At 54.9% G+C, this 23749-nt stretch overlaps 1 protein-coding gene across 1 annotated transcript in view; it reads right to left on the bottom strand.

The window, feature by feature from the left end:
* EBF3 (EBF transcription factor 3) overlaps positions 1-17517 on the bottom strand; it is a 112639-nt gene extending 95122 nt beyond the window's left edge. The window contains 6 exon segments of the mRNA XM_039835923.1: positions 11145-11213; positions 12796-12869; positions 15803-15858; positions 16587-16650; positions 17011-17167; positions 17273-17517. Of these exon segments, the coding sequence (XP_039691857.1) occupies positions 11145-11213; positions 12796-12869; positions 15803-15858; positions 16587-16650; positions 17011-17167; positions 17273-17406 (554 nt within the window). The 5' untranslated portion in view covers positions 17407-17517.
* Between the last annotated feature and the right edge of the window lie 6232 nt (positions 17518-23749).

Genomic DNA, 23749 nt, shown 5'->3' with positions numbered 1-23749 from the left:
CGAGAGGGAGGGGGAGGGGGCGGCGAAGCACTCAGAACCGAGGCTCTCCCCCGCATCAGGCCCTACAGGATTTCCTAACCTTCCAGATAACCATCACGGGCAAGATAACTGCGAGGACCCTAACCGATCGCCACGGCCTAATCCGATGGGTCATTCAGGCCCGTTTAAAGCATTTGAAGAAAAATGGCCAGTGCAGCCGTGATTGATCAGAAAGCCCGGTAAATCGTGCGGATTCCGCACAGTCCTCCGGCCGCCTCTGCGCGGGTTCCGTCTATGATGATAAATTAGCATTAGATGGAACCTAATGAGTTTACTAAACATTTGGGATTTGTGCTAATAAACTGGCTGGCTGTGAACTAGCAGAAGCAATGAGCAGTCCCGGGGCTCCCTCTTATCTGTGCACATGACAGTGAAACCACGCTTCCAATCTGCGATCAATTCATCATCCGACACCATTGTACATTCTTCACAAAAAGATAATTACTGCTTCCCTGGATCAGAACACTCATATTTCCTTCGAATTGCAGGTCTTGATAGCAGGCACTGTCACCACTTCCTCCGAGCCCCACTATACAGCTCTATTTATGATCATTATTTTCGCCTAAACAAGCCTTTTTCCTCAACTTGATAACGAAACCCACAGTGAGGAGAAGGGAACAGTTAGGGCATTGTTTCCTCTGTGGAGCGCTTTTACGTTTAGTGGAGGCCGCCGACGAATATTTTATTCAGGGCATTAGTAAAAGTTTCCACTCGTTAGAAGATAGCGCTTCCCTTTCCTCCCCCCACCCCCCCAAAAAAATCCCGTTCCAGGCTCGGATTTGTTAAAAACAGAACGGACGCGAGCGTAAGGCAAAGTAATGGAACAGAGAATAAATCAGAACGTGATTAAAAAGGCCGTAGCGGGTTTCACACCCGTGCCCCCCGCTCCGCGGCCCTCGAGCTTCTAGACGCTCCACCTCGCCTGCCGGGGTCGCCCTACCGACTGGTCAACTCTGTTTGACCCCAGCACAGGCAATAAATTACCATAACACACAACTCTGAAACAATGTAAATTAGTTACTGCTCACAGCCTAATAAATGGGAACAAATGTGTTTGGGGCTGGAATGGGGTTCTGGATGCTGTAATTGCTGGGAATAATTATAATGGGGTCTCAGGAAACATGAGCAGCAGTCACTTGTCATGACAAACACCCTTAGCCCAGCAAATACGCTCCTGATGGCCACACTGTACCAGCCAGATCGCTTTTCCCTTGAAGTTAAAAGGCACTTCCGTGCCTTGCTTTATTCCCGCTCGTGGACAAAAAAGCTTTTTAAAACCAGAGTGCGCATCTCCACGTCATACTATTCTGATCCACGGCAAGTGTGTTTTCATGGCGCAGCTTGTCCTTAGACTCCGTGAGGAGCGATGAGCCGGGCACGAAAGCTCTGGGGGCCAGTGACGTGGGAGTGGACCTCTCATCGGTGGGGGCAGCGGCACCCAGCGGGACCCGCATCTGGGCTGCAGGAGGCGCACCTCTGGGTGCGGGGCCCAGCCGCCTGTTTATTAACTTGCATAACTCATTTATTTGTTCAAAGTAATGATCTCGGGGAAAGGGCTGTTATATTTAGAAGCCGCTTGTCAAATTTAATAAATGATCGTTATTGCCATTTTTCCCCCTGAAAGCACTTTCCCAGATCCTTCCCACCTCTCCCTGGGGCCCCCACTGGCCGAGGACCGATGGGCAGCCGGCCTCTCCGTAACTGATGGCTGCTGCCCGGTGGCCGGCTCAGGCCGCTGACCTCGGAGGGTGGGGATGAGCGTCCTATCCAATCCAACCCCCACTTACTTCCTGACCCAATCTTCCTATGTCAGAGGACGAACCGCTTCATTGAGGAAGTGGAAGTGGCTGGGGACCTCCCTGCGGCAGCATTCCCCGGAACAGACCATCAGGAAGGGGAGACCCGGAGGGCTGCTGGGGCCACGCCACCCCCGCGCCCTGATCCGGCTTACAAACCTCCCCTAACGCGAAACAAATGCTGTGGGTGTGAACTCGTACGTAACCATAAACCCTGCATTACTCTGTCTCGTATTAAATACCACATATAACTCTCGGCAGGTTTTATGTTGTGTTTTACTGTCCGCGATGGCTAAAGCTGGCCTAACATTTTGTTTGGCAATTAGGAAAATTTGTAGTTTAATTTATTAAACCAAAAAAAAAAAAATGATTGACTAGTTAATTGAATTGAATTCATTCCGTTTTTATGCCACAATGCTGCATATCTGCCTCCCCGATGATCTACTCATTCTCCTTGTATGGCCTATGCTGTTGAAATATTCTTACAAACTATTTAGGAAAATACTCTGATAATAAGCAAGAACTGAGTCGTGCCACTTCAATAAATTCTTGGTAAATAGTTTAAATGTTTTCATTTCTTTGCAAAGAAGCTAATTGCTTTAAGGAAAAAAAAAAAAAAGAGGTGGGACAAGTAAACTGCCAAAAAGCCACGAGAATCCCACAGACGACAACCAAGTATCACAACACTGTGCCACGATACGCTCAGAAGTAAAGATTACAAAACGCCAAGACAGTAAACGAAAGGAAAATATTTCTCAGAAACCTTTAAGAAAAAAGAAATGAAATCCAGAAAGTATTATCAGTGGCTACGAAGCCACAAAAACACATGCAAGAACCTTAAATGTATATTTCTAAGTGAAAGAATCCAGCCTAAAAAGGCTACACGCTATATGATTTCGACTGTATGACATTCTGGAAAAGACAAAACTGTGGACACAGTAATAAGATCGGGGGTTGCCAGGGGTGTGGGCGAGAGGGTTTAAGTAAGGGGGGCTACAGAGGATGTTTAGAGCAGCAAAACTACTGTGATATTAAATGGGGGATACTTGTCATCACGCGTTTGTCAAAACTCATCGTACGTACAACAGCCAGAGTGAGCTCTAATGTAAACTATGGCCTTTAGTTAATCACAACATGTCACCAGTGGCTCCCTGACTGCAACAATGTATCTCACTAACGCAAGTCGTTACGGAAAGGCAAAGGGGGTGCGGGGGAAGGGGCGGGAGGCCTCTACTTTCTGCTCATGTTTCTGAAAATCTAAAACTACTCTAAACAATAAAGTCCATTAATTTTTCTAAAAAGCACGATCAGGATATCTTGGGATGTACATCAAATGTAGAGGGACAAAATGCCAAGTCGGGGCGGTGTGTCGCGGGTCCAGGCGCGACTCCGTGTCCCTGCTCTGTGGCCACCAGCTCCCATTTCTGTCTCACAGTCTGTCCTGCCGGCCGCGGGGCGCCATTCCAGGGAGCCGGACGCCAGGTTCCGGGCCATGAAAACCGGGGAAGGACGTCTGCAGGACCTTCGTCAGAACCACGTTTAGAGGGATGCCCGCTGACCACACTGCTTGACGCTGGAGGAACCCCTCCTGCACAGAACTGGAGAGCAGCACCCCGACCCCTCCCCGATGCCAAGTCAGCTTTGTTGGGCGTCACCTAAAATCTAAGGGGACCTTCCCTCATCGGGCCTTCCGCGCAGGCCCCGTCCGGCGCCGACACGGCGTGACCTCGCCGCCCTGCACCCACATGCACGCCTCGGGAGGGCGGGCCACCCCCCGCGCCCATAATCGAATCCCACGCTCATGCTGCACACGTGTCACCCTCAGATGGCCCCAGACCAGGCATGGACTCCAGACCTGTTTTTCAGTGACTCCAGACCATCCAGAATGGCCATTTCAATGAAAATTTGCAGTGGGAGGAGGGGGGGGGGTACAGGTGGAGGCCAGCTGGGCTGAAAGCCTGAACCCGTGGTGGCAGCCTCAAGGGTCAAGGTTGGTCTCCCCGCCTTTGGAAATTCGTCATCACAAGGGCAAATGTTTGTAGGGCCTTAACACTGCCAAGTTCTGTCTTGTTGTTCTAACATGGCACCCTGCCCCCAACTGCTTTCCGCCGGGAGAGGGGGAGAGGGAGCGAGATGGGCGTGGGGGGAGGGGGCAGGGGCGGAGGCAGGGGCGCGGCTGGGCCGTCCGGGCTCTGGGCGAGGGCGGCCTCCTCCCCAGATGTGCTCGCCGCACACCCAGCAGAGACACGCTGGAGCCGACTCCTTCCGCCGGCGCGGCCCGGGCTCCGCGTCCCAGCGCGGCACACACCGGGGCCTGCCTCTCCCACATGCTAAACTCATTTCCTCGTGAGTTATTGGGGAGGCCCGGCGCGGGCCCCTCCGCTGTGTGCAGACCGTGCGGCCGCCACCCCGGCCGCGTGCGCGCGCCGTGCTCTCTGGCCGGCGACTTCTGGGAAGGAGTTACGTTGGGAGGGACATTTTTCATTTGTTTTGTTTGTGGACGGAAGGGGAAACGGGCGATTCGAAAACAACCAGAACGAGAGTTTCCCTATTACCCCCCCACAGAGCTCGTCATCTAATTGCTGGCCAATTTACAGCATTTATGATGTTGACAGATATGCCTGACTGTTTTCCGAGTAAAGGGTTTTGAAAACAGTTTTCTCAAGCCTCTGCGATTTAATGAACGCTCGTTCCCCCAAAGTCTAAGCAGCTTATAAAATACCACCGAAAACCCCTTGCCACATAAAATTCCTCCACTTATGTTTCTAAATTATAGCCATATTTCTATTTTAAAGCATTCATAATGCCAGCATAATGTCTCATTATATAGAGTTTTGACCACAAACATTTTTGGGAGATTTGCTACGAAGATAAACAAACAAGACGAGCTTGTGTTCTGGCGAGCCGACGGGAGTGAATGGTTTTCATTTTCTCGGAGTGCAAGCTCTAGAAGCCTTGCCAAGTACAGGTTAAGCTCCGCGAGTTTTCACTTCCTGTACCCCTACTTGTCAATCACTTCCTGTCTGCAGCGAACGACAATCTCCATCATTAGCGCTCGGAATTTTTATCTCCTCCAACGTGCCTCCCGTTGCCGCTGTTGGTTTGAATTCTGATAAATTATTCACCATCTTTGAAAAGTAACCGAAAATTACAGCATCCCCGTGAGCCACCTACGTGCAGCGAGGATCACCATGCCCCTGGCTCGCCTCCTAAACGCTCTGACAGGGCCAGCGTCTCCAGCTCCTTCGGCGGCACGAGAAGGCCTCTGGCCAGCCCCAATTATCTTCTGGTGCACAGAGTAATTATTTGCTTCCTGTAAGCATGCGTAACAGAACCCCGAGTTTGGACGGCCTTCCATAAGGTAATCCAATTCATCCAAGCCATCCTAACACAATTACGGGCACTGGCAATATCTTTGCTTTTCACCTGATAAGGCCGCCGCAGAGGCGCGGCATGGCTTGCGTCAACATACCTCCCGGACTATAGCTTCTGACAGCCCTGCCTCCGGCCCCCAGCACTGCCATGCGCCGCAGAGCGCCGCCCGGGCCCGGCGCTCGGCAGCTCTGAGGCTTCTCCCTTGCACGAGCGGACGGGCATCAGAGTGTTTGAGAGCGCTGCGGAAGTCATTAGGGGTGTGTGGCTCGTTTTAAAACCCAGCCCTGCACTGGCCTGGCCCTGGAGTCCTCCCCCAAGCCAGGCGGCCATAAATCTCTGCAGGCCTCCCTCCTCGGCCTAGACCAGAGGTGCGGGCTCTGGGCCTGGTGGCAGCCTTGTCGACTACCCTCCCCCCCCGGCCATGACCGCACTCACCGTTGGCACACGGTGGCGGTCAGCACGCAGACTTAGCACGTGCGATGTCGACTCCAATCCCGGGGCTGCCAGGAGGAGGGACATACAAAGTGGGAACCGTTCCTGGTGTCCCCCTAGCTGAATGGAAGCCTGTCACTGTGACTCCGTAATGCGACTCTTCCTTTTCTGTTTATTTTCAGAAGTTTATGGAAAAAAATTACTAGAGGATGAACGAGCGTGGTGAACTCTCTGCCTGTCCCCACTGGCGTGCCAGGGAATGAGACAGCCCTTCGCACCTGAGCGCGGCGAAGCCAGCGGGGCTGGTGCCAGGCAGAGTCAGATTCTTTGCAGCCACGTCCGTTCATCCAAAGTGTGTGCTCGTTTTCACGTCGCCAAATTTCTAGGCGGTATTTCCCCTTCGCTGAAGTCCCAATGCATTAAAACAGACCCTGAACCGAAGAGCGTCTCACACACACAGCCAACACCAAGAGGCCGGCTTGGGGAGGCCGAGGCCTGCTCGCTGACAATTACATTCACAGCTTTAAGGAAACCGAGAAGGAAAAATTAACACCAAACTATACTGTTTTCATTGCGCTGTGCAGATGAAATGACAAGCTGTCGTTTAAGAAGTTAATAAACAGTCTCCGATTTGCAGGTTATCCAAATGCTGCTGAATAGCAAACCTTGGATCACTAAATGGTGTGTAATTAAAATTATTTTTAAAATCCTCCTTGACAGGCCGGGGCTTAGCCAAAATGTAAATGACATTAAAGAAGACAATGAATTTAATTTTATTTAATGTCCCTTTTTGCAGATCCTCATTTACATAGCATTTTTAACAAAAGCGTTGACCTTATAAACGCTGGCATTTGTACAGCTCCCTCGGAGTTGGATTTAATCACGGCCGTGCAAAGCCATGAGGGAGGAAGCTTTAAGTTCTGTGCCTGGAGATGGAGCAGGAATAAAAACATTGGGACTGGTCAAATGTTTATCCTCCCCGCTTCGGAAAACAACCTGACAAGAAGATGTAGGGGCTGGGGAATAAGCCGGTGCTGTTTGTAAGGCTGGGTAATAATCATACATAATCGTTTGGAAATATAGCTAATAAAAAATATAATGAGTGTTCAGCAAAATCGGCATTAGGCCCAAATTACACGATATTAATACTTGAACAGGTGCAGAAAGGCGCTTTAAATGAGGTAAATGAATAAAATGTCCCAGAGCACAACTGTGTGTGCTGACAAAAAGTCAATGCCATGAATAATTCAGCGAGGAGGACTGCCAGCAAAGGTCGGCTCTCTTTGACCTTTGTGACAGGAAGTGAAAGGAAACACTGTTGACTGAAAGAAAGAAAGAAAGAAAGAAAGAAAGAAAGAAAGGGAGAGAGAGAATCTCCGATTGGTCTCCAGCTACTGCTACCATTCTGCAGTTACTTTAAAGGTGTAAACTTAAAACTCACAAATGAATCAGAGTGAGGCTTTGGGGGGGGCGGGGGGGACAGAGTTAAAACGGTTGGTAGTGAGGGCATCCGACTAAAGACGATGTGGGATCGCAGACAATGAAAGGTTAAGTAAATAATATTTTTCTACAACCCAATGTCAATTATGTATAAAAATCTGAGGTCAGCTGAAAAGTATTTTCGGAGCCCACAGGGTTGAAATTTTGTAACAGCTGTTAAAATGACAAAACTCCTCCACCCCCAACTAAAGCTATTCCAAACTCTGTATGAAAGAAAATGGAGTAAACAGATGTCTGGCTTGCAGACAGGAAAGTAGGACAGACTTGGAATGATAAGTCTCCCAAACTCTATAGCCCGGTGCCAGGTTTATTGGGGAGGGGGCACTGCCGGCCGCAGAGATGCCAGCGAGGCCGACGCCTGAGACGGTGCCATCTGGAACTGCCCCGCCGAGCACGCTGCCGGCGCTGCACCCAGCACAGTGTGTGACCCGGCCCGTTTGGACGGCCACAGCGCGCGCCGCCCCCACCGTCGGCCCTCCCAGTTTTGACAACTGGACCCTGCACGTCCGGTCCGCTGAGGCCGAGCGGGGACCCGGGAGGTTAGAGCGGGCGCCCCCGGGCACCTCCACGGAGCCCGAGGCAGCTCTGCGATGGCACGGGAGGAGGACGGTGGCCAAAGTGTGGTTTTGGTTTAGCAGCTACACCGACATCCTGTAATCATTTACAGCCCTTGGAATGTAAGGGTGAAACAGGAGAGATTTATCTGCTCACAGCCGGGATGTGTGGACAATGGGTGTCCCTAACGAAGACCATCTGCTTTTGTGTTTTCCCAGAAAACGATACCCCATCCTTTTCAGCAGTACCGTAAAACCCTGCGCGCGTGTGCGCGCGCACACACGCACACACACATGCGTGGGTCTGCGTGCACGGGTGCACACGCGTGCCCCTTCCCCCCGCAGGTCCCTGCCATCTACCATCCGTGCCTCTCCTGCGGCAGCCTCACCGACCGGGCTTTTTACTTTCCAACGTTCTGTTGCTCCCGTACCCCAGAAGTTGTTATGTTATTTTAAATGCACCGTAGTATAATTATATTTGTGGAGCTATAAAAACAGGGTTTCTCTGGCGTTGTTTTACGAGGAAGAAAACAGGGTAAGTGAAACCTTCACAATCAAAGGGTCTCGAAATGCAAAAGACCCTCTTTCCCCCGCCCCCGTTTTTACTCTGAAGGGTCTTCTATGCTGTTCCTAAGTATTTAATGCTTCTGAAAGATAACTGAACTAAATCGTGTAATTAATTGATTGAAGGCGTCAGAGTCTATAGAATGGGATTCGCCTGCCGGAGCAGGGAGCTGGCTTCTCCGTCCTCAGAGAGGGGAGAGGCAGTCTCGGCTTGCCGGAAGAGCCTCGGAGTGGCTTAGAACAAACGTGGGCCCATTGATCTCAATTCAGGTTGGAATTATTGGTTTATATCCTCAGGACAAATATGCCTTATCTGGTCAGAACCTGCTAAATGTATCCGAAGGCCACAAGGAGCTGGCGAAGCACGTTGTATGTAATTCTTTTTTAAGCCAGCTAACCCAGTGGTGACAGCGCGGATGGGGACCTGTGGGCTGACTCGCCGGCCCGGTGGGGTATGTTACTCTGCGGTACTGGCGAGGAAACACGGGCTAGAAACGCGACATGAACAACTCATTTTGGGAGGCCACACGCACCCCACAGAAATGACTGTCATTGTGAAACTGAAACGCATCTCGGTTGCAAAAGCCTGCATCGCCCTAAAGACGCCCCCCTCCTGCGGGCATTTTTCTTTCCCCGATTAGCACAACTTGCCTGGGTGAGCAGCAAAGTCTTCATTTTCCCCCTGCAAATATGCCTCAAACTGAAGATTGTGCCCATACTGCAATCATTACACAAGGATTTACATCAAGCAACAAAATGCAAATAGTATTTTGTCATCGTGAGTGACAGCTCTCTTAAGAATGGTAAAAATGTACATTCTATGTGTCATTACATAAAACTAACCTTACCTTAACATCCCTAACATGGAAGGTGATTAAAATTCCCATAAAATTGTCATATCTTTGAATTTAGAAGCAGAGCAGATTTTTCATCAATAATTAAGACCTCCAAAGCATTTATGCCAGGCACAAATGGAGCCGCAATCCCCCTTATTCAAATAAACTTGGTAAACCCATTAACCAAATGTTTTTACATTTTCCCCTCCTCTCATGCTTCTAGAATACCGAATGATCGCAAACTTCTCTTAGGCTAGAGAGAGAGATCAGTCACCTTAGCACACATTTCAATTCGCCCAATGTAAGAGCGCATCCACTCAGACCAGAGTTAAAGAATACACCCCCGCCTCTCCAGGGGAGGTCCCCCCATCGTGTGACAAACACTGAGTAGTAAGGGTTTGTCAGTATCAACGGTCAATAAATGATTGAATGTTACACAAACCTAAAGTGATTTTGAAGGGAAAACACAGCATCCAAAACGTGAGTGGACCCAACAAGGCTGCTTCAATATCGTGCCATGCTGAAAACCTCGCGATTTAAAAAGTCACCTTTTTCAAACGTATACGTATCACAAACTGAAGACAACTCAAAAGATGAAACACTTCACAATCCTGTATGACGAGCAAACACGCACGGCCTTTTCAAGCATCTGACACGAGATTCCCAGAGCTGCCCAAACACTTTTAGCCAATCAGGAAAATAAAACACATTCGGTGACAAGACAACAATCCGAGGCTGGATGATTTCCATAGCCCCGGCGCCAAAGACAAACATAATTATATTGATTTTCGTAGTTCGAGTTCTATAAAGTGTTGAACTAGTTCTCAACGGCCTGAGTGACGGCCACAACTGGTCAACCCTATTTGATTACTAATAAGAGAGCTGTCCTCCTGTCAGATACCGAGCATTCTCCACTAAGCAAACAGCTATTCCGGCTAGTTAAACATCAGCATTGCTCTCCACTGGTGGCGCATATTTCTTACGGCTTAACTCGTAGAGTTTTCCGGGTTTAATTTTTCAGACACTGGACAGCAAAGTTCACGATCAAAAGATAACTTTGTAATGAAAGCTGCTGAAATTCAACCCCTCTTCAAAACAGTCTAAAACCTCTGCTTCACAAAACTGGTGTCATATGAACACGTCTAACATTTATTCGATTTGGGTACCAATTTCGAATCTGCAGTCAATCACGCCCTGGGCCTTTGGCTGTCGTTACCCATTGTTGGGAAGAATGAAACCCTCCCCTCCTCCAGGTCACCAAAACCCAGCGGGTCGGGTGAGTGTCCTGAGAGCGGTGGCTGGTGTTTTCGCTGCTGCAACCAAAGCAATGCCAAGTGCACGGGAACATTATCAGGACTGATGATTAGGAGCTTAAAAGGATGCAGCGTGGCCCAAGGAAAATGACAAACAGCAAGATGAAGAGCAGCAGACGTAAAGAATGCATACGGCTCGTCTGGTTACGGAAATTAATGTTGGAAAATGGAACCAGCATGTGTAATTAGTTTCAATTATAACAACTTTGGTTTGTTAGTTACATATTTGCTACTTGACATAAAACGACAGCCACAATTGGAAAAAAATTAGGAGACATTTTGCAACTAATTTAGGGCAGATTAAATTCATTCTAACTCTGGGCAACAATTACACCAGCAGCACCACCCAAGTCTCAACTTCAGCCATCATCCGAGATAAAAATAATGCAAAAATGAAACACTTGTTAACAAATTAGCAAAAAGCATTTTATGACATATCTCCGGGTTTAAAGCCAGAAGCTCTCTAGGCATAAAGTGCTCCTCACAGTGAGAGCCGTGGCAGATGAAACTGCTTCCCTTGACAACTCGCAAGCAATTACTGAATCCCCACAGAGCGAGCCACCGGGTTCCGAGTCAGCCCACCTGTGCATGATCACACACGCGGACAACAAATGGCACGCACGAGATGAGCCCAGGCCCACACTCAGAACTACGGAGCCCCCGGAAAGCCAGCCAGGCGACGGGTCTGGTGGCTGCTGCGGTCTGGCTTTGCAAAGATAAAGCGGTCACCCTTACCTGTCAATGATCACAGGGTCTGAGGGCGTCTCGTTTCGGTTTCCACAGCTCTTCTTGTCGCAGCACCGGCTGTGGGGTAACCGTAAACAGCGGCTTTAATATGCGTTTCATCCTTTGGTGCCCGACTTGTCATTTTGTAAGTCTGACAGTAAAGCGGCCGCAGTCAAGAAAATAAGTCATCCTACCGAGGCGGTCTGGCACACTGAAACGCAGCGAGTTCACGTGCTCTGCGGCTAAACTTACGCTGCAACTTTCTACCGGAAGGAGCGAAGTTGAACAGTATCTGTTCCTGGTGGGAGGGCAACAGAGCTGCCATCTAAATTGTGATGGTAAAATATGGAAAATATGTTGTCGGTGTTTGTCTTTGCAGTGAACTGAGGAGAAGGGGAGGCAGGAGGCTTGGGAATAACTTTTCACAGCTTCAGCTTTTGTTTACCTCTAATTGTCAAGCTGTTATTTCTGGAAAAGATGCAAGATGCCACCTTCAACCAATATTTCTTTTGGGCATTTATTAATTAGAACCACAAAAGCATGCATCCATCTATCAGAAACTTCTATTGTTCCTTCTTTAAGCCTACCTTAACTCCGTTATTGAAACTTTAATTAAAGCAGAAATGAAACAAAAATGTTATGCTTCTTGCATTTTAAAAAAGCATACTTGTATAATGGTTACATGTCTAAATTAGCTAAATTAACACCATATGGTAGGCAAAGTATATAAAGCCTTTTAAAGCTGACAGCTAAAGTGATTAAAGAAAGTCTACAGTCTCCCACTTAGAGCTTAAATCACATCTGTGCGCCTTCTATGTTAATTGCAGTACATGCAGAAGTGGATAATAAAGAAATTCCACTTTATTGGTTGTAATTTATATTTATTACCTGATATGAGAAAAAGTCAGCTTTTGTATATTAGCGCTGTAACAATATGTCTGCTCAGAAATGGCATTTAGGCAACCAGCATCGTAGCCGGGCGGAGTATGCCCCTCAGAGTCGGCGGCCCGCTACTGTAGCCTGCGAGCCTGCAAAGCAGGTCCTTATGATTCCTCCCAACGATATTTCCATGCCGCACATACAAAGTCAATGATGCATTTTTATTTGCCATGTAGGGGTGAAACTCTTGTGGTACTTAGGAAAAAAACAGGTGGGAAATGGCTCTTCTGACAGAGAGCTCCAGGAACACGCACGCTGTCACAGCGACGTGAATGCTGCCTGGCTGCTCTGGGAAGCGGTTAACTGGCAGAATCACAGTCCGGCTCTCGCACCCGGAGCTCTGTAATAGGGACAGTAACGGTGATTGTCCAGCTCAGGATGCGAGCGCGGGAGAAGGAAGTAGTAAAGTGACTCCGAGTGATCTCTGACTCCTGGGCACCGGGACACCTGCATCGCCCAGGACCCGCTCTCATTTCTGACGACATCTCAGCGACACGGCCAACATATTAATCGGCTCTGCTGAGCAGCCGGTCGCGGAGACCGTCACCACTGGGGGGAAATGAGCCCGGCTCCCGGGCAGCCGGCGTGCGGCCCTGCCGATTACATTTCAATCGCTGCCCTTCCCCGAAGCTGGGCGGGGTGGCGGCGCCCGGACGCGGCGTCCTTTGTAGACGCAGCTGGCGCCGAGGCCGCCCGCTCCCGCCGCCCGCCTGCCGCTCACCTGCACATGATCTCGTGGGTCAGCAGCACGCGGCACATCTCCGGGTTCTTGTCCTGGCCCTCGTAGACGATGGCCTGCGCGGGGACAAGCAGAGGCGGGGGTTACCAGGCGCCCTTGGCTTGGGCGCCCGGGCGCTGCGGTCCTCACCGGCGGCAGGTGCGCGGTCCACCCAAGCCCCCCCTCTCCCGGCGGGGTCACCGGAGCGGGGCTAGGCCTAGGCGGCCTCCTCTCCCCGGCGGGGGCCTTCAGCTCGGGAGGACGCGGGAGCGCAGGGAGCGGGAGCGCGCTGGCACCGACCCCGGCGCCACGGCCTTCCGGCCCCTCGGCGGCCCGCGCCGCCGCCGGCCACGGCCTCGGGGCCATTGTCTACCCCGAGCCCAGGTGCGTGTTGCGAGAGGCCGATCAGGGCGCGCTGCGGCCGAAGAACTGGGGAAGAGCCGCCGCCAGGGCAGCAGCCTGTCTGGAGCCGAAGGCCGCGGCCGCGGCCGCCCTGCCCCGCGCGCTCCCCGGCCCGGGCGAGGCGGGCGCCCGGCCGCTCCCCGCGTCCGAGCCCAGGTGCCCGCGGTAGGCCGCCCGCCCCCGGGGCCGGAGCCGCTCTGCGGACGGGGCCACGCCGGGCTCCGCGGGCGGCCCCAGGGCCGAGGCGCAGCAGCCGCGCGTGGCCGCGCCCGGCCCAGGCCTCGCGGGACCCCGGCAGGAGTGCTCGGGGCCTCGGGGCGCCGGCCCCGTGCGCGCACGTGCTCCTCGCCGGATGATATTTGGAAAGAAAGTGCTAATGGCCAATCTGGTGTTTATTTTGAAACTGCTAACAATGATTTTTCTCGGGTAAAAAGGCAGCGTCTGAGCACACGCTCGGGTGGGCTTTGAGCAGAGGCTCCGCCAGATGGTGCGCAGCCCTAGGTGCGCCCTCCACGGCGCTCGGCCGCGCGCCGCCGCCGGGAACCCGAGCCGGAGCCCGGCGCCCGGCGCCCGCGCCAGCCCCGCCGCCGGCCGCGCGGGGAGGGAAAAAAAAAAAAGGGGAAAAAGGCCACCGGGGAGGGGCAGGGCGGGAGCGGAGCCGAAGTTCCCGGCAGAAAATTCCACGGAAAGGGGGGAGTCCCCGCTCCAGTTCCCGCCCCCCTCCCAAAATGATCTGGAAACGACTGCCAACCTCCCCCGCGGCACGACTGACACTTTCCTCCACTTCCAGGCGGACAAAGCCCCTTCCGAGAAAGCGCGGCCACCCTCTGGTGAGAGGGAAGGGTCCCCGCGAGCCGCACTCCCGGGGTCTGCGTGCCGACCCCGCTCCACACCGCAGAAGCGGCGGTGCCGAGGCAGGCCAACAGGCCGCCGGGGGCTGCGGGGCGCGCGGCGCGGGGGCGCCAGCACTTCTGAGGAGGAGCCCCGTATTTATATTTGATTTATTTTTTATTTTGTAGCACAAACAGAAATCCATAAACTGTCGGTTCAGCGCCATTGACTCTTTGATCAGTTACTGGGCTATTTCTTTCCCTTTTTTCCCCCCCAATCCCCGTCAGCGAGAGGAGATTCAATGCCTTTATTTTCAGCCCTGTTTACACCGCAAAGGTCCACGGCTAAATGAACAATAAAAGTGTACTTGAGAGGAACCCTCCTCTATGCAACAACAGGGGACCTTCGCGCTGCCCGCATCGGCCTCTCAGTTAGACTAGTGTTCTCCAGAACGTCAGCCCTTATATACAAAGAAAAGCGCTCTGTCGACGAGCGGCCCGGCTTCCAGAGGCTTCTCTGAATCTCGGTGAAATAATTACCGAAGGGCACCCCGCCTGCCTTTGTCAGAAAGAGCAGGGTTTACCTGTCAAATCTGTTTTACTCTGAGAGAAAACCACACTGTTTTACCAGTGCAGACATTAAAATCTAACACGCTTGTTGCCTAGGTGAAGACAAACTTTCTAAAGGGAAGCAAACCCCGAAAACGAATTGCCGTGCAGAGTGGGAAGCCGGGGAGCTCGGCTGCAGGAAGCACGGAGCTCTCTCTCCGGCTCCCAGTTCTTAAAGTCAGCCTCAGAAACGAAGACGCCACTTTCATTTCTGAGAGGGAAGCCCAGCTTGAAAGTATATCTTAAATCAATCTGTGCCGAGTGGATTTAATTTACGTATGTATCGGACCTGCCCTTCCCCCATGCCTCTATTTTAAGAAAACGGGGGGAAAAAAATCTTTAAAACAACTCAACGACATACCACCCGGCACAAGCCCAGCCAGGGGACTGCACAATGTCAAAAGGAAGCACCCTCCCGCACTTAATCACATTACTGATAGCTGACAGTTATCATCGGAAAGTTGGCCAGTTGGCCGAGACAGGTTAAATAATTTCATAAGGAACCGCTTGTAATTATGTTATTTACAAGGTGTGGCAGAGGGCGAGCGAGGGAGCAGGAGCTGCTCCCGGAGCCGTGGCCGGGTCTGGGTGACCCCTGGAGCTCGGAGTTTGAATTATGGAGATGGGGGGCTGAGAGGTGAAGATGGACTAGAGCAGAACAAGGTGACTTTTCACCCCAACACATTTAACTTTTAAATCCAAATAAACGTCTCGTGTTACTAGACCATCACACTGGGAAGGAGAAAAAAAATGCACTAATCAAGTCCCATCCCAGTCAATGGACTTGGGAGAGGAGCGAGCTGCCATGGCTGCAGAGGAAAAACATCAAGGAACTGATTCCAAGGAGAGAGAGAAACGTTGAAAAATATACGGAGAGGGACGTCTTGAAAATTTTCCGTCAAATATTAATTACCGTAATTAATTAAGAGAGAATTTGAATCCAATCACATGCCATTTAATAAAGCATATATGTTCTGTTCTAATGACAACGTAAACTATTTTCCCAATCGGTTCATTTATTCCAATAAATACGGAATTCTCATTAGCACGGCAGGGAAACGAAATGAAAAACAAAAACAGGAGATCCATTTGTCAGCCCTCTAGTCTCTGAGCCCCAGGCCGACCCCAGCTGAGCCCTGAAAACTACTGCAGACACTAAACTTTCTCACCTGTTTGGTCATTGAATCTATGAGGCGAACATACAGATCCTGCTCCGTTCTTACGCCTGCAAAGAAAAAAAGAAAAGAAAAAACAGGGACACAGTCTCATCAGGATTTTAGCAAGGGCACGCGGGCACAGGAAGTCCGGGCTCAGGGACTGCTGCCTCATGATGCGGCGGAACTGAGGCATGCCCTTCGAAAGGCAAGACAGAAAACTCCAATCGGCTCTGGCTTGCTTTCTTTTTTTCTTTTCTCAATTAAGAACCCTAAGACTCTCAGGGTTTGCTTTGAAAAGTGCGAGAAATGTGCGTGGCTGAGAGCAGGCCTGGTTGCTACAGGCGGGGGGCCCATGTGGTCGTTTATTTTTAGAAAACAGAAAGCGAGAAATGGAAACAGTCTGAACTCTTTCTAACGTCTCTCGAGGATTTTTTAAAAACTCATGCCCAGGAAGTAAGTTATGCTGGGTTTACGCAGCTACCCCATCTCAATAATTAACATTAATTTGCAAAATTGAAAAAAGTCACTTAAAAGTGATGTTCAGCTGGAGCACATATCGATCCCCTTTTACTTTCTACTCCAAGCCCCACCGGTTAATCATGTGAAGTGCCATCGACTTATTGATCGTTTATGTTTTGTTTTCTTCTATGCCATGAGAAGATTTTGTGTTTACATCCATGTCATTTTAATCTCAAAATCTTTATGTCCTTTAACCATCTCGGGAAAGGCCAGCCCGCCCGGCAGGGGCAGGAAAGCAGCAGCAGCAGCAGCAGCAGCAGCAGCGACAGCCACTTACCGTTGCTGTACAGCAGCTGGAGTTTATAGTGGATGCCGTTGTTGGTTTTCTCGTTGTTGGGCTCCTGAAAGTAACGATAAATAATTGCGTTTAGTGCGGTCGGTGTCGGACGCGGCCACCGCGCTCCGTCCCCCTCCACGACCGAGGCCCCTGGGCCTCATACAGGGCAGGATTCCTAGCTCGGAGCAGGCGGTGATGTCACTCTTCCTGCTGGAAGCCCAGCGCTCTCCTGGCCCCGCACGAGTCCGGGGGCGCCGAGAAGTTGCCCGGCCCGCGGCCGGCCCGGGCGAGCGCACGTGGCGGCGGGGGCGCCTCGCCGAGCCGTGCCCGCCGCCGAGGGGGGCACTCCGGGCCGCCGCGCCGGGGCACCGCCTGCCTCCCACTTCTAGAAAGATGGAGGGTGTGACTGTATGTTTTCACTTACTTTCTCTTTCTCCACAAAGTCCACAAAAGCGGTCCTTTCGATCTCCACCGGCTGCCCCTGCCTGTCGTAGAGCGCCAGCACGAAGTGGAAGAAATTGGACTTCCGGAGGTTGGAGGGCGGCTGCTTCTCGAAGTGCGCCCGCGCCAGCCCCACGCCGCTGCGGGAGGAAAGGGACAGCGGCCCGGTGAGCAGCGCGGCGCCGGCCGGCTGCGGGCGCCCGGCGGGGCCCGGGCCGGGGCGCGCGGGGGCGGCCGGTACGTACCTCTGGGCGGCCGTGTTGGCGTCCACCACCCCCGCCGTGTGCATCCACGAGCGCACCGGGTTCATGCCGCTGCCCAGCGGCTCCTCCTTCATGGTCGTCCCCCCGCGCGGAATATTCTCCTGAATCCCAAACATGAACACTGCTGGCGGCGGCCGCAGCTCCCGGCCGAAAGCTCCTCGGCGAGCAGCGGCGCTCGGGGCTCGGCGGCAGGCGGCTGCCCTGGCCGCGCTCGCCCTTCTCGGCGCCTGCGGTCCGGCCCGCCGCCGGCTTCAGCCCGTCCCGGGCAGACGCGACATGCACCGGCGGCCGGGCGCTCCGGACGGCCGGGGGCGCGGAGGCGGCGACACCGGCGGCGGCGGCGGCGGCGGCGCTCCGGAGAGGCAGGACGCGGCGGCCGCGGCGCTGGTTGTTGTTGTTGTTGTTTGCAGGCGCGCTCAACGTGGTGTCATCCTAGCCAGGCGGCGTCCGCGGCTGCAGGACACTGCGGGATCGCCCGCTTCTGGCGCGGCCCGCCTGCTCCAAAGACAAATAAACGGGGCAGTGAGCGCCGCGGCGCAGTCCCGGGCGCAGGCGGGGCGCGGCGGGGCCTGGAGCGGCGCGCGCAGCGGACGGAGGCGCACAAAACTCAGCCCTCTCTCCCCGAGGAATGGACCCTTTCCCGGGAGCCAAAACTCGAAGCCCCCGGGAGCGGCGCTGTCAGAGGGTGACGTCGGGGGGCGGCGCCTGCGCCATATATGGGAGCGGCCGCCCCTCGCCGCGCCCCTCGCCGCCGAAGCCGCCGCCGCGCTCGCCGACTGACTGCCTGACGGCGCCGCGAGCCGGCCCGAGCCCCGCGAGCCCCGCGAGCCCCGCCGCCGCCGAGCGCCACCGAGCGCCACCAAGCGCCGCCGCCGCCCCCAGCCACGACCGCGGCTCCCCGCGCCCACCCGCAGCCAAAGAAGTTGCCACTCGCCCAAATAAACCTTGAAATGAAACAACCCAGTGCACAATTGCAGCTTGGCCCCCTGAATACCTCCTCCCCAAATCAGAAACACGCTCGAAACTCGGTGGAAAGGAGGGGGTACCGTGCCGTGGCGCCCCAAGTTGCCCAAATGCACGCAATAAATGCAAGGGTCCGCTGCCCGCCCCGGGGCGGCCCGAAGGGAAAAGCGGGAAGAGGCAGGCGGGCTGCAGGGAGGGAGCCGGAGGGGCAAGCCACGGACTGGGGTCCAGGGGGGTCCACCTCGCCAAGGCAGGGGGCGCAGCTCAGCCCGGTTTCTAAGCAGACCTAAGGCTACTGGGGGGCCGGTCTATGCGTCTGGGCCTCGCCGGACGCCTGGGTTTTCTGCGCGGGCGGAGGGAACTAAGTGCCGGGCTGGGGACCCACGTCGGAGGCGGGCTCTGCCAGATGCTCTCTCTTTCCCGGTGACCATGGGAAACCCCGTACCCTGGCCTGTCCTTAGGCGCGGCGAGTGACAAAGAAGGCTCTGGGCTCTCTGGGCGGACAGGAAGCATGCCCGGCCTCTCCGGCGACCCGGAGCCGGGTGTCCGCCTGCGCGCCTTGCACGGTGCCCAGACCTCCCCGGCGCCAGCCGCTCTCAAACCCGAGCGGACTCCGCGGGCGCCAGGGTCCTGCCCCTGGTGCCGCCGGGCCCGGGTAAGCGCGCGGCGCGCGGCTTCCCGACCTGGTTTCCAGGAATCAGGAGGGCAGCGAGGCGCGGGCAGCGCGTGGGCCCGGCGGCCGGGCTCCTGCGGCAAGGACTCAGAGCCCAGGCGCACTGCCCGCCCAAAGGACGTCTGCGCGGCGTGGGCTGGAGACCCCGGGGACCGCCAGGCGCTGTCCCGGCACTTTCCTGCCGAGAGGAATCGGGCCCTTTTGATGAAAACAAACAAACGAACAAATCCGAAGCAGGTTGCTGGGTGCGAGGGTGTCGCAGGGCAACCCAGCCCTGCCGGCTCTGGGTGGCATTCTTTTTTTATGAATTGGCAGCATGTGTACGTTAATATTTTAATTAATCGGGAAACTGCAAGTCCGATTTACATTATCTGGGGACCCCCACGCCTCTTGGAAGGGGTGAGGGAAAAGATGCGTTGGAAAGCAATCTATTTTCCTGGTGTTGGGGGTTAATGACTATTGCCAAAGATAAGTGAATTATCAAAGCTGTTGCGCCGGTCCCATCTCAAAACCCATTCCGTGCCGGCCGTCTAATTAAATACGTAAGTATAATAAAATCATATTTTATGACTATTTGAGGGTAATGAGATTAGTCTTTAGAAACGATCACCACATATTAAAGATGCCACTGTCTATAGAATGTTAATAACCTTAAATCAAAGTGTATGGAAACTATTCACGATCAATTAAAAGAAAATTTCTGTATTCCTAATAAGCCCAGAGCCTTTTTACCCACAGCAGACTGTAGGAGGGAATACTTTCTTCCTGGAAAGACAACGCAAAATAAAGTTGGGCATCGTCGGAGGGCGGGGTTGAGAAGTCGCTTTGTCTCTGCATGTTTAGCTGCTTGGGGGCTCACGCAGGGCCAGCGGCCAGGCGAGCGTTATTGTCAGAATATGCAAAATGCCTTTTCAGGAAAGATGAAGTTGGAAATAGAAAACAATGCTTTCTTTGTAGCATACTTCCTAAAATGCCCAGCCGGAGCTGGAGGTGCCCCCTTCCTTTCGCTAACGAAAGTATCATGCTTAAAATCATTTACAGTATCTTTAATTCAGATTACACGCGCCAAGGCGATTTAAATCTGATTACCAAATTAGAAGGTTTAAAAACAAATCCTTCTAAATCTGATACTGTTGACTAAAGAGGGAAAAAAAAGTTCTATAAGCCCATCACATAAGGTAACGATCCTGCCCCAGAAAGAAAAGGGGTTTTAAACCTTTTTGACAACAAATGCAGCTGCCCCACTATTTTGGACGATATTAAGCGAAAATGAATGCAAATCTGCGTTCAGCAGCCATCTGGCCCGAAACGGGGGAGTCGGCAGCTCTCACAACAGGCTCGGAGGCTGAATCCATTTCAGCTCATTTTCTAGATCATCTGGTCCCGCACCCAAAGCGTGGAAAATACGGTCTTTATCATTCACCAACTTTATCTTTTTTGTCACTCCACTGCTGGCTCCGAGCTGCGGGCACAAGGACTGGCCACCGGCGCAGGGTGTCTGCCCGGGCCTGCTGCGGACGGGCCTGGGAGGGCGGCCTCCTCGGCCCCCACCTCACCCTACCCCAGATTTCCGCTTTCAGGGGGCGGGAGCAGCAGCCGAGAGGAGCGAGGGAGTGGGAGCCCAGGCCGCAGAGGGGGGAGGGGAGGAGGCTGCAGGGCGATTCCTGGACGTCCTGAGAGATGCTGGGAGCCCCCGCCCCTCTCTTTCTCCGAGGAACTAGGGGCGCCCAGCACCCAGGCAGGGAATGCCTAGGGAAGGGCAGGGTGACACTTCGGAAGTCGCGCAGGTCTCTCGGCCCGCGGGTGCGGCCTGCGCACACAGAGGGCTCCCAGGGGCCGGGCCGGGCGGGCCCTGACCTTCTCTGGGAACCCCGCTGGCCGCGGCGGCGACGGCTCGGGGCCGGCTCAACGCGATTTGCACGGGTGGCCCTTGCACCGCCGCCGCCTCCTCCTCGAGGGTGGGAAGTATTCCTTTTGTGCGGATTTACGGGGAGAGGCTTCAATGAGCCCCCTCACATTTGCATTTAAATAGCGGCATCAAGCGCTTCGCGTGCCACACACCAGTGGGCTCCCAGATGTCACGCCGGAGTCAGTCAGATGGCCAGTGCCCAGCTGTCCTCCCCACGTCGTGCCGGAGCAGGCAGTGACCTTAAAGAGACAGAGCCCGCCGCCCCTGGAGCCCTGCTCGGGGAGCGGTGTGCAGGGCGCTGGGCCGCTGCAGCACCCAAAGCCGGCCCGGGCGGTACAGCGGTGCAGCGCCCGCACCCAAGTCCAGCCCGGCCTCCCCGCCGGCCGCGCGCACTCAGGCCCTCCACGCGCGCCCACTACCCGCCCGCACCTCCCCTCGCACCTCCCCAGTCCGGGCGCTCCACGGCTGCGTGGTGCCTGCCAGGCCTGAGGGCTGGGGCCGAGCTGGTGCAGGCATCCGAGCCAACCAGAAACTTCCGCCAAGTTCGGGGTCCCAGGGCGCGGAGCCGGCTGCGGAGCCGGCGTCGGCCCAGTGTCCAGGGCTCTCTGTGGACGCCCTTTCCTGCTTGCGGCCGAGCCCCAAGAGCCTGCCGACCGCCCTACCCGCCTTCCAAAGAGTAATAAGGTGCATTTCCGGCGTCAAGAAGCCCGGGCCGGGGGTTCCTGGAGGCCGAGCCCCCTGAGGCATTCGGGCCGCGGCCGGGTGCAGCACCTTCGAAGGGCCGTGGCCTCAGGCCCAGGCTGCGCGGCGCGGTCACTCAGCGCTCGGGACCCGGTGCCAGCCTACGCGCCGAAGGCCGACCGTTCGCGTTCCCGCCGCCAGCGCCGAGCTGCGGGCGCAGCCCGCCCCCCACGTCCTCCGCGTCCGGGGGTCACGCTCAGACCGCGTGGGCTACCGGCCTTCAGCCCGGCTCCGGCCCGGGGCGGGAGCCCCGCGCCATCCACAGGCAGAGGCCGGGGACCGCCCTAGGGTCTCGGCGGGAGGGAGGCCGCGGCGGGGGGAGCCGGGAACGGGGAAACCCCGGGAGGGCGCACCCAGAAGGTTCCGTGAACTGCGAGAGGGGCCGGGACGGCCACGCACTGGCCAACCCCGTCCACCGCGGTCAGCGACAAGGCCGACTGTGCCCCGGCTTCGCTTTGCGCCTTGGGGTCACGCTGCCTGTGGCCGAGGAGGCCGAGCCATCAAGGGCTCTGCGGTCCGGCCGCCCCAGCCTGTTAAGTCCCGCACAAAGGGACCTGGGCCATGTTCGGGTGGGTTTTTCAGGCCCAAAGAAGGCGCCTTCGCCCTCTCTGCACAGAGATGGAAGCCACCAGGCCCACGGCAGGCATGTGATGTCTGAACCCAAGCCAGGCAGCGTGTCCCACCTGCCCTGAGCAGCAAGTAACTGGGCGCTTCGCCCCGGCCACACAGGGCGCACCAACGGGCTCCTGGCTCCTGCGGTTTCAGGCGGGAGGCCTGGCGGGATTTACAGGTAAAAAGTCAATGCTGCAGGTTCTCGGGCCCTGTTCCCTGCACCGCCTCCGCCTGCCGTCCTTCCGCAAGGCTAAGGCTCCCGCGCCCGACCCCCGAGTACTGAAAAAGGCTCAATCCTCCAAGCCAGAGCACGCAGGCACCTCCTGCCAAGGCGGCGAAGTTTGACAAACAGCGCCTCCTGGGGTGGGGAGAGCAGAGCGTCGCCGCTCCGCCCAGGCTCCCACCTACCCCGGGCGGGTGGCCGCCGCGGCTCCCCGCCCGGCCCCCACAGCTGCGCCGCGGCCCCTGCGCGCCGGGTGCACCGAGGCCTCGCTGACCTCGTGACCCCAGGGGCGCGGAGAACCGTCCACCCGCCGTCAGTGTCTAACTGCTGCCCACGTGTGCAAAACCCAGGCCGCGCCCGGCACCGGGAACAAGACCCCAGCGGGGAGCGCCGCGCCCACGCCCTTGCTGGCAAGAGACGCGCCCTGCAAGTGGCCGGCCCCGCGGGTGACAGCGGACGCGACGCGGAACTCGCTCAACCCTCTCCCTGGAAAATCCAGGGCGCTCCAAGCGGGCTGAAAACGCCAGGGTGCACCCCGGCTCCTGCAGCGAGCGAAATGAGAAAGGAAACAGTTAATTATTTGTCTCCTCGTTTTAACTTTGCTCCGGCTCCTTCGGTCAGCATGGCCGAGCCCGCCGTTCTGGGTCAGCTCGAGGGCTCCCCGGCCAGAGTGAGAATCCCGAATCAAACACTCGCTTTCTTGGAGCCCGGCTTCTCCCAACGCACCTTGCAACCTTAAAGGTTGCCTCTCCGCAGGAAGCTGGGGACCAGCGCCGGAGCTGGGGAGGACAGCCGGTGCGCGGCGGGGCCCTCGACCCGAAAAGGTGCAGCCCTTGAACAACGAGCCGGGAGCCCGCGCTGCGTTCGGCGGCGGCCCGCGGCAATGCGGAGGACGCGCCAGAGCCGCACGCGGCCGCGGACTGCGCGCCCGCCCGCCCGCCCCCGCCCGTTTACAAAGCAAACTTTCCCCAGAGAAGTTTCTGGAGGGAAAGGCGCGCAGAGTGCGCCAATCAACACCTAAACAGACCCAAACTGTAGACACACGGATCGATCAGATAATTTCAGATATTATAATTGGCTTTAATTAAACACACTGCGTTCTAATTAACTCTGAAATTTTAGCATGCTTTGGGACACTGGTGTCTGATTTGATATTGTCAGTCCAGATGTCCTAATAAAATTCAATCCTCCACTCAAGACTTCAATATTCACTAAGAACAAAATGCAAATTAAATGTAAAACCTAAAGTATCACCAAAGGTATAATCAAGAAAGGTGTCTCAAAACTTCTCACTTTTTATTACGCAGTAGTTTAAAAATGCAGATTACATCCTGACAA

This window comes from Pteropus medius, unplaced genomic scaffold (assembly GCF_902729225.1).
Source record: "Pteropus medius unplaced genomic scaffold, Ma_sr-lr_union100, whole genome shotgun sequence".
NCBI classification, from domain to species: domain Eukaryota; kingdom Metazoa; phylum Chordata; class Mammalia; order Chiroptera; family Pteropodidae; genus Pteropus; species Pteropus medius.
The sequence above is the reverse complement of the archived record's forward strand: the minus strand, read 5'-3'. Positions and strand labels throughout refer to the sequence as shown.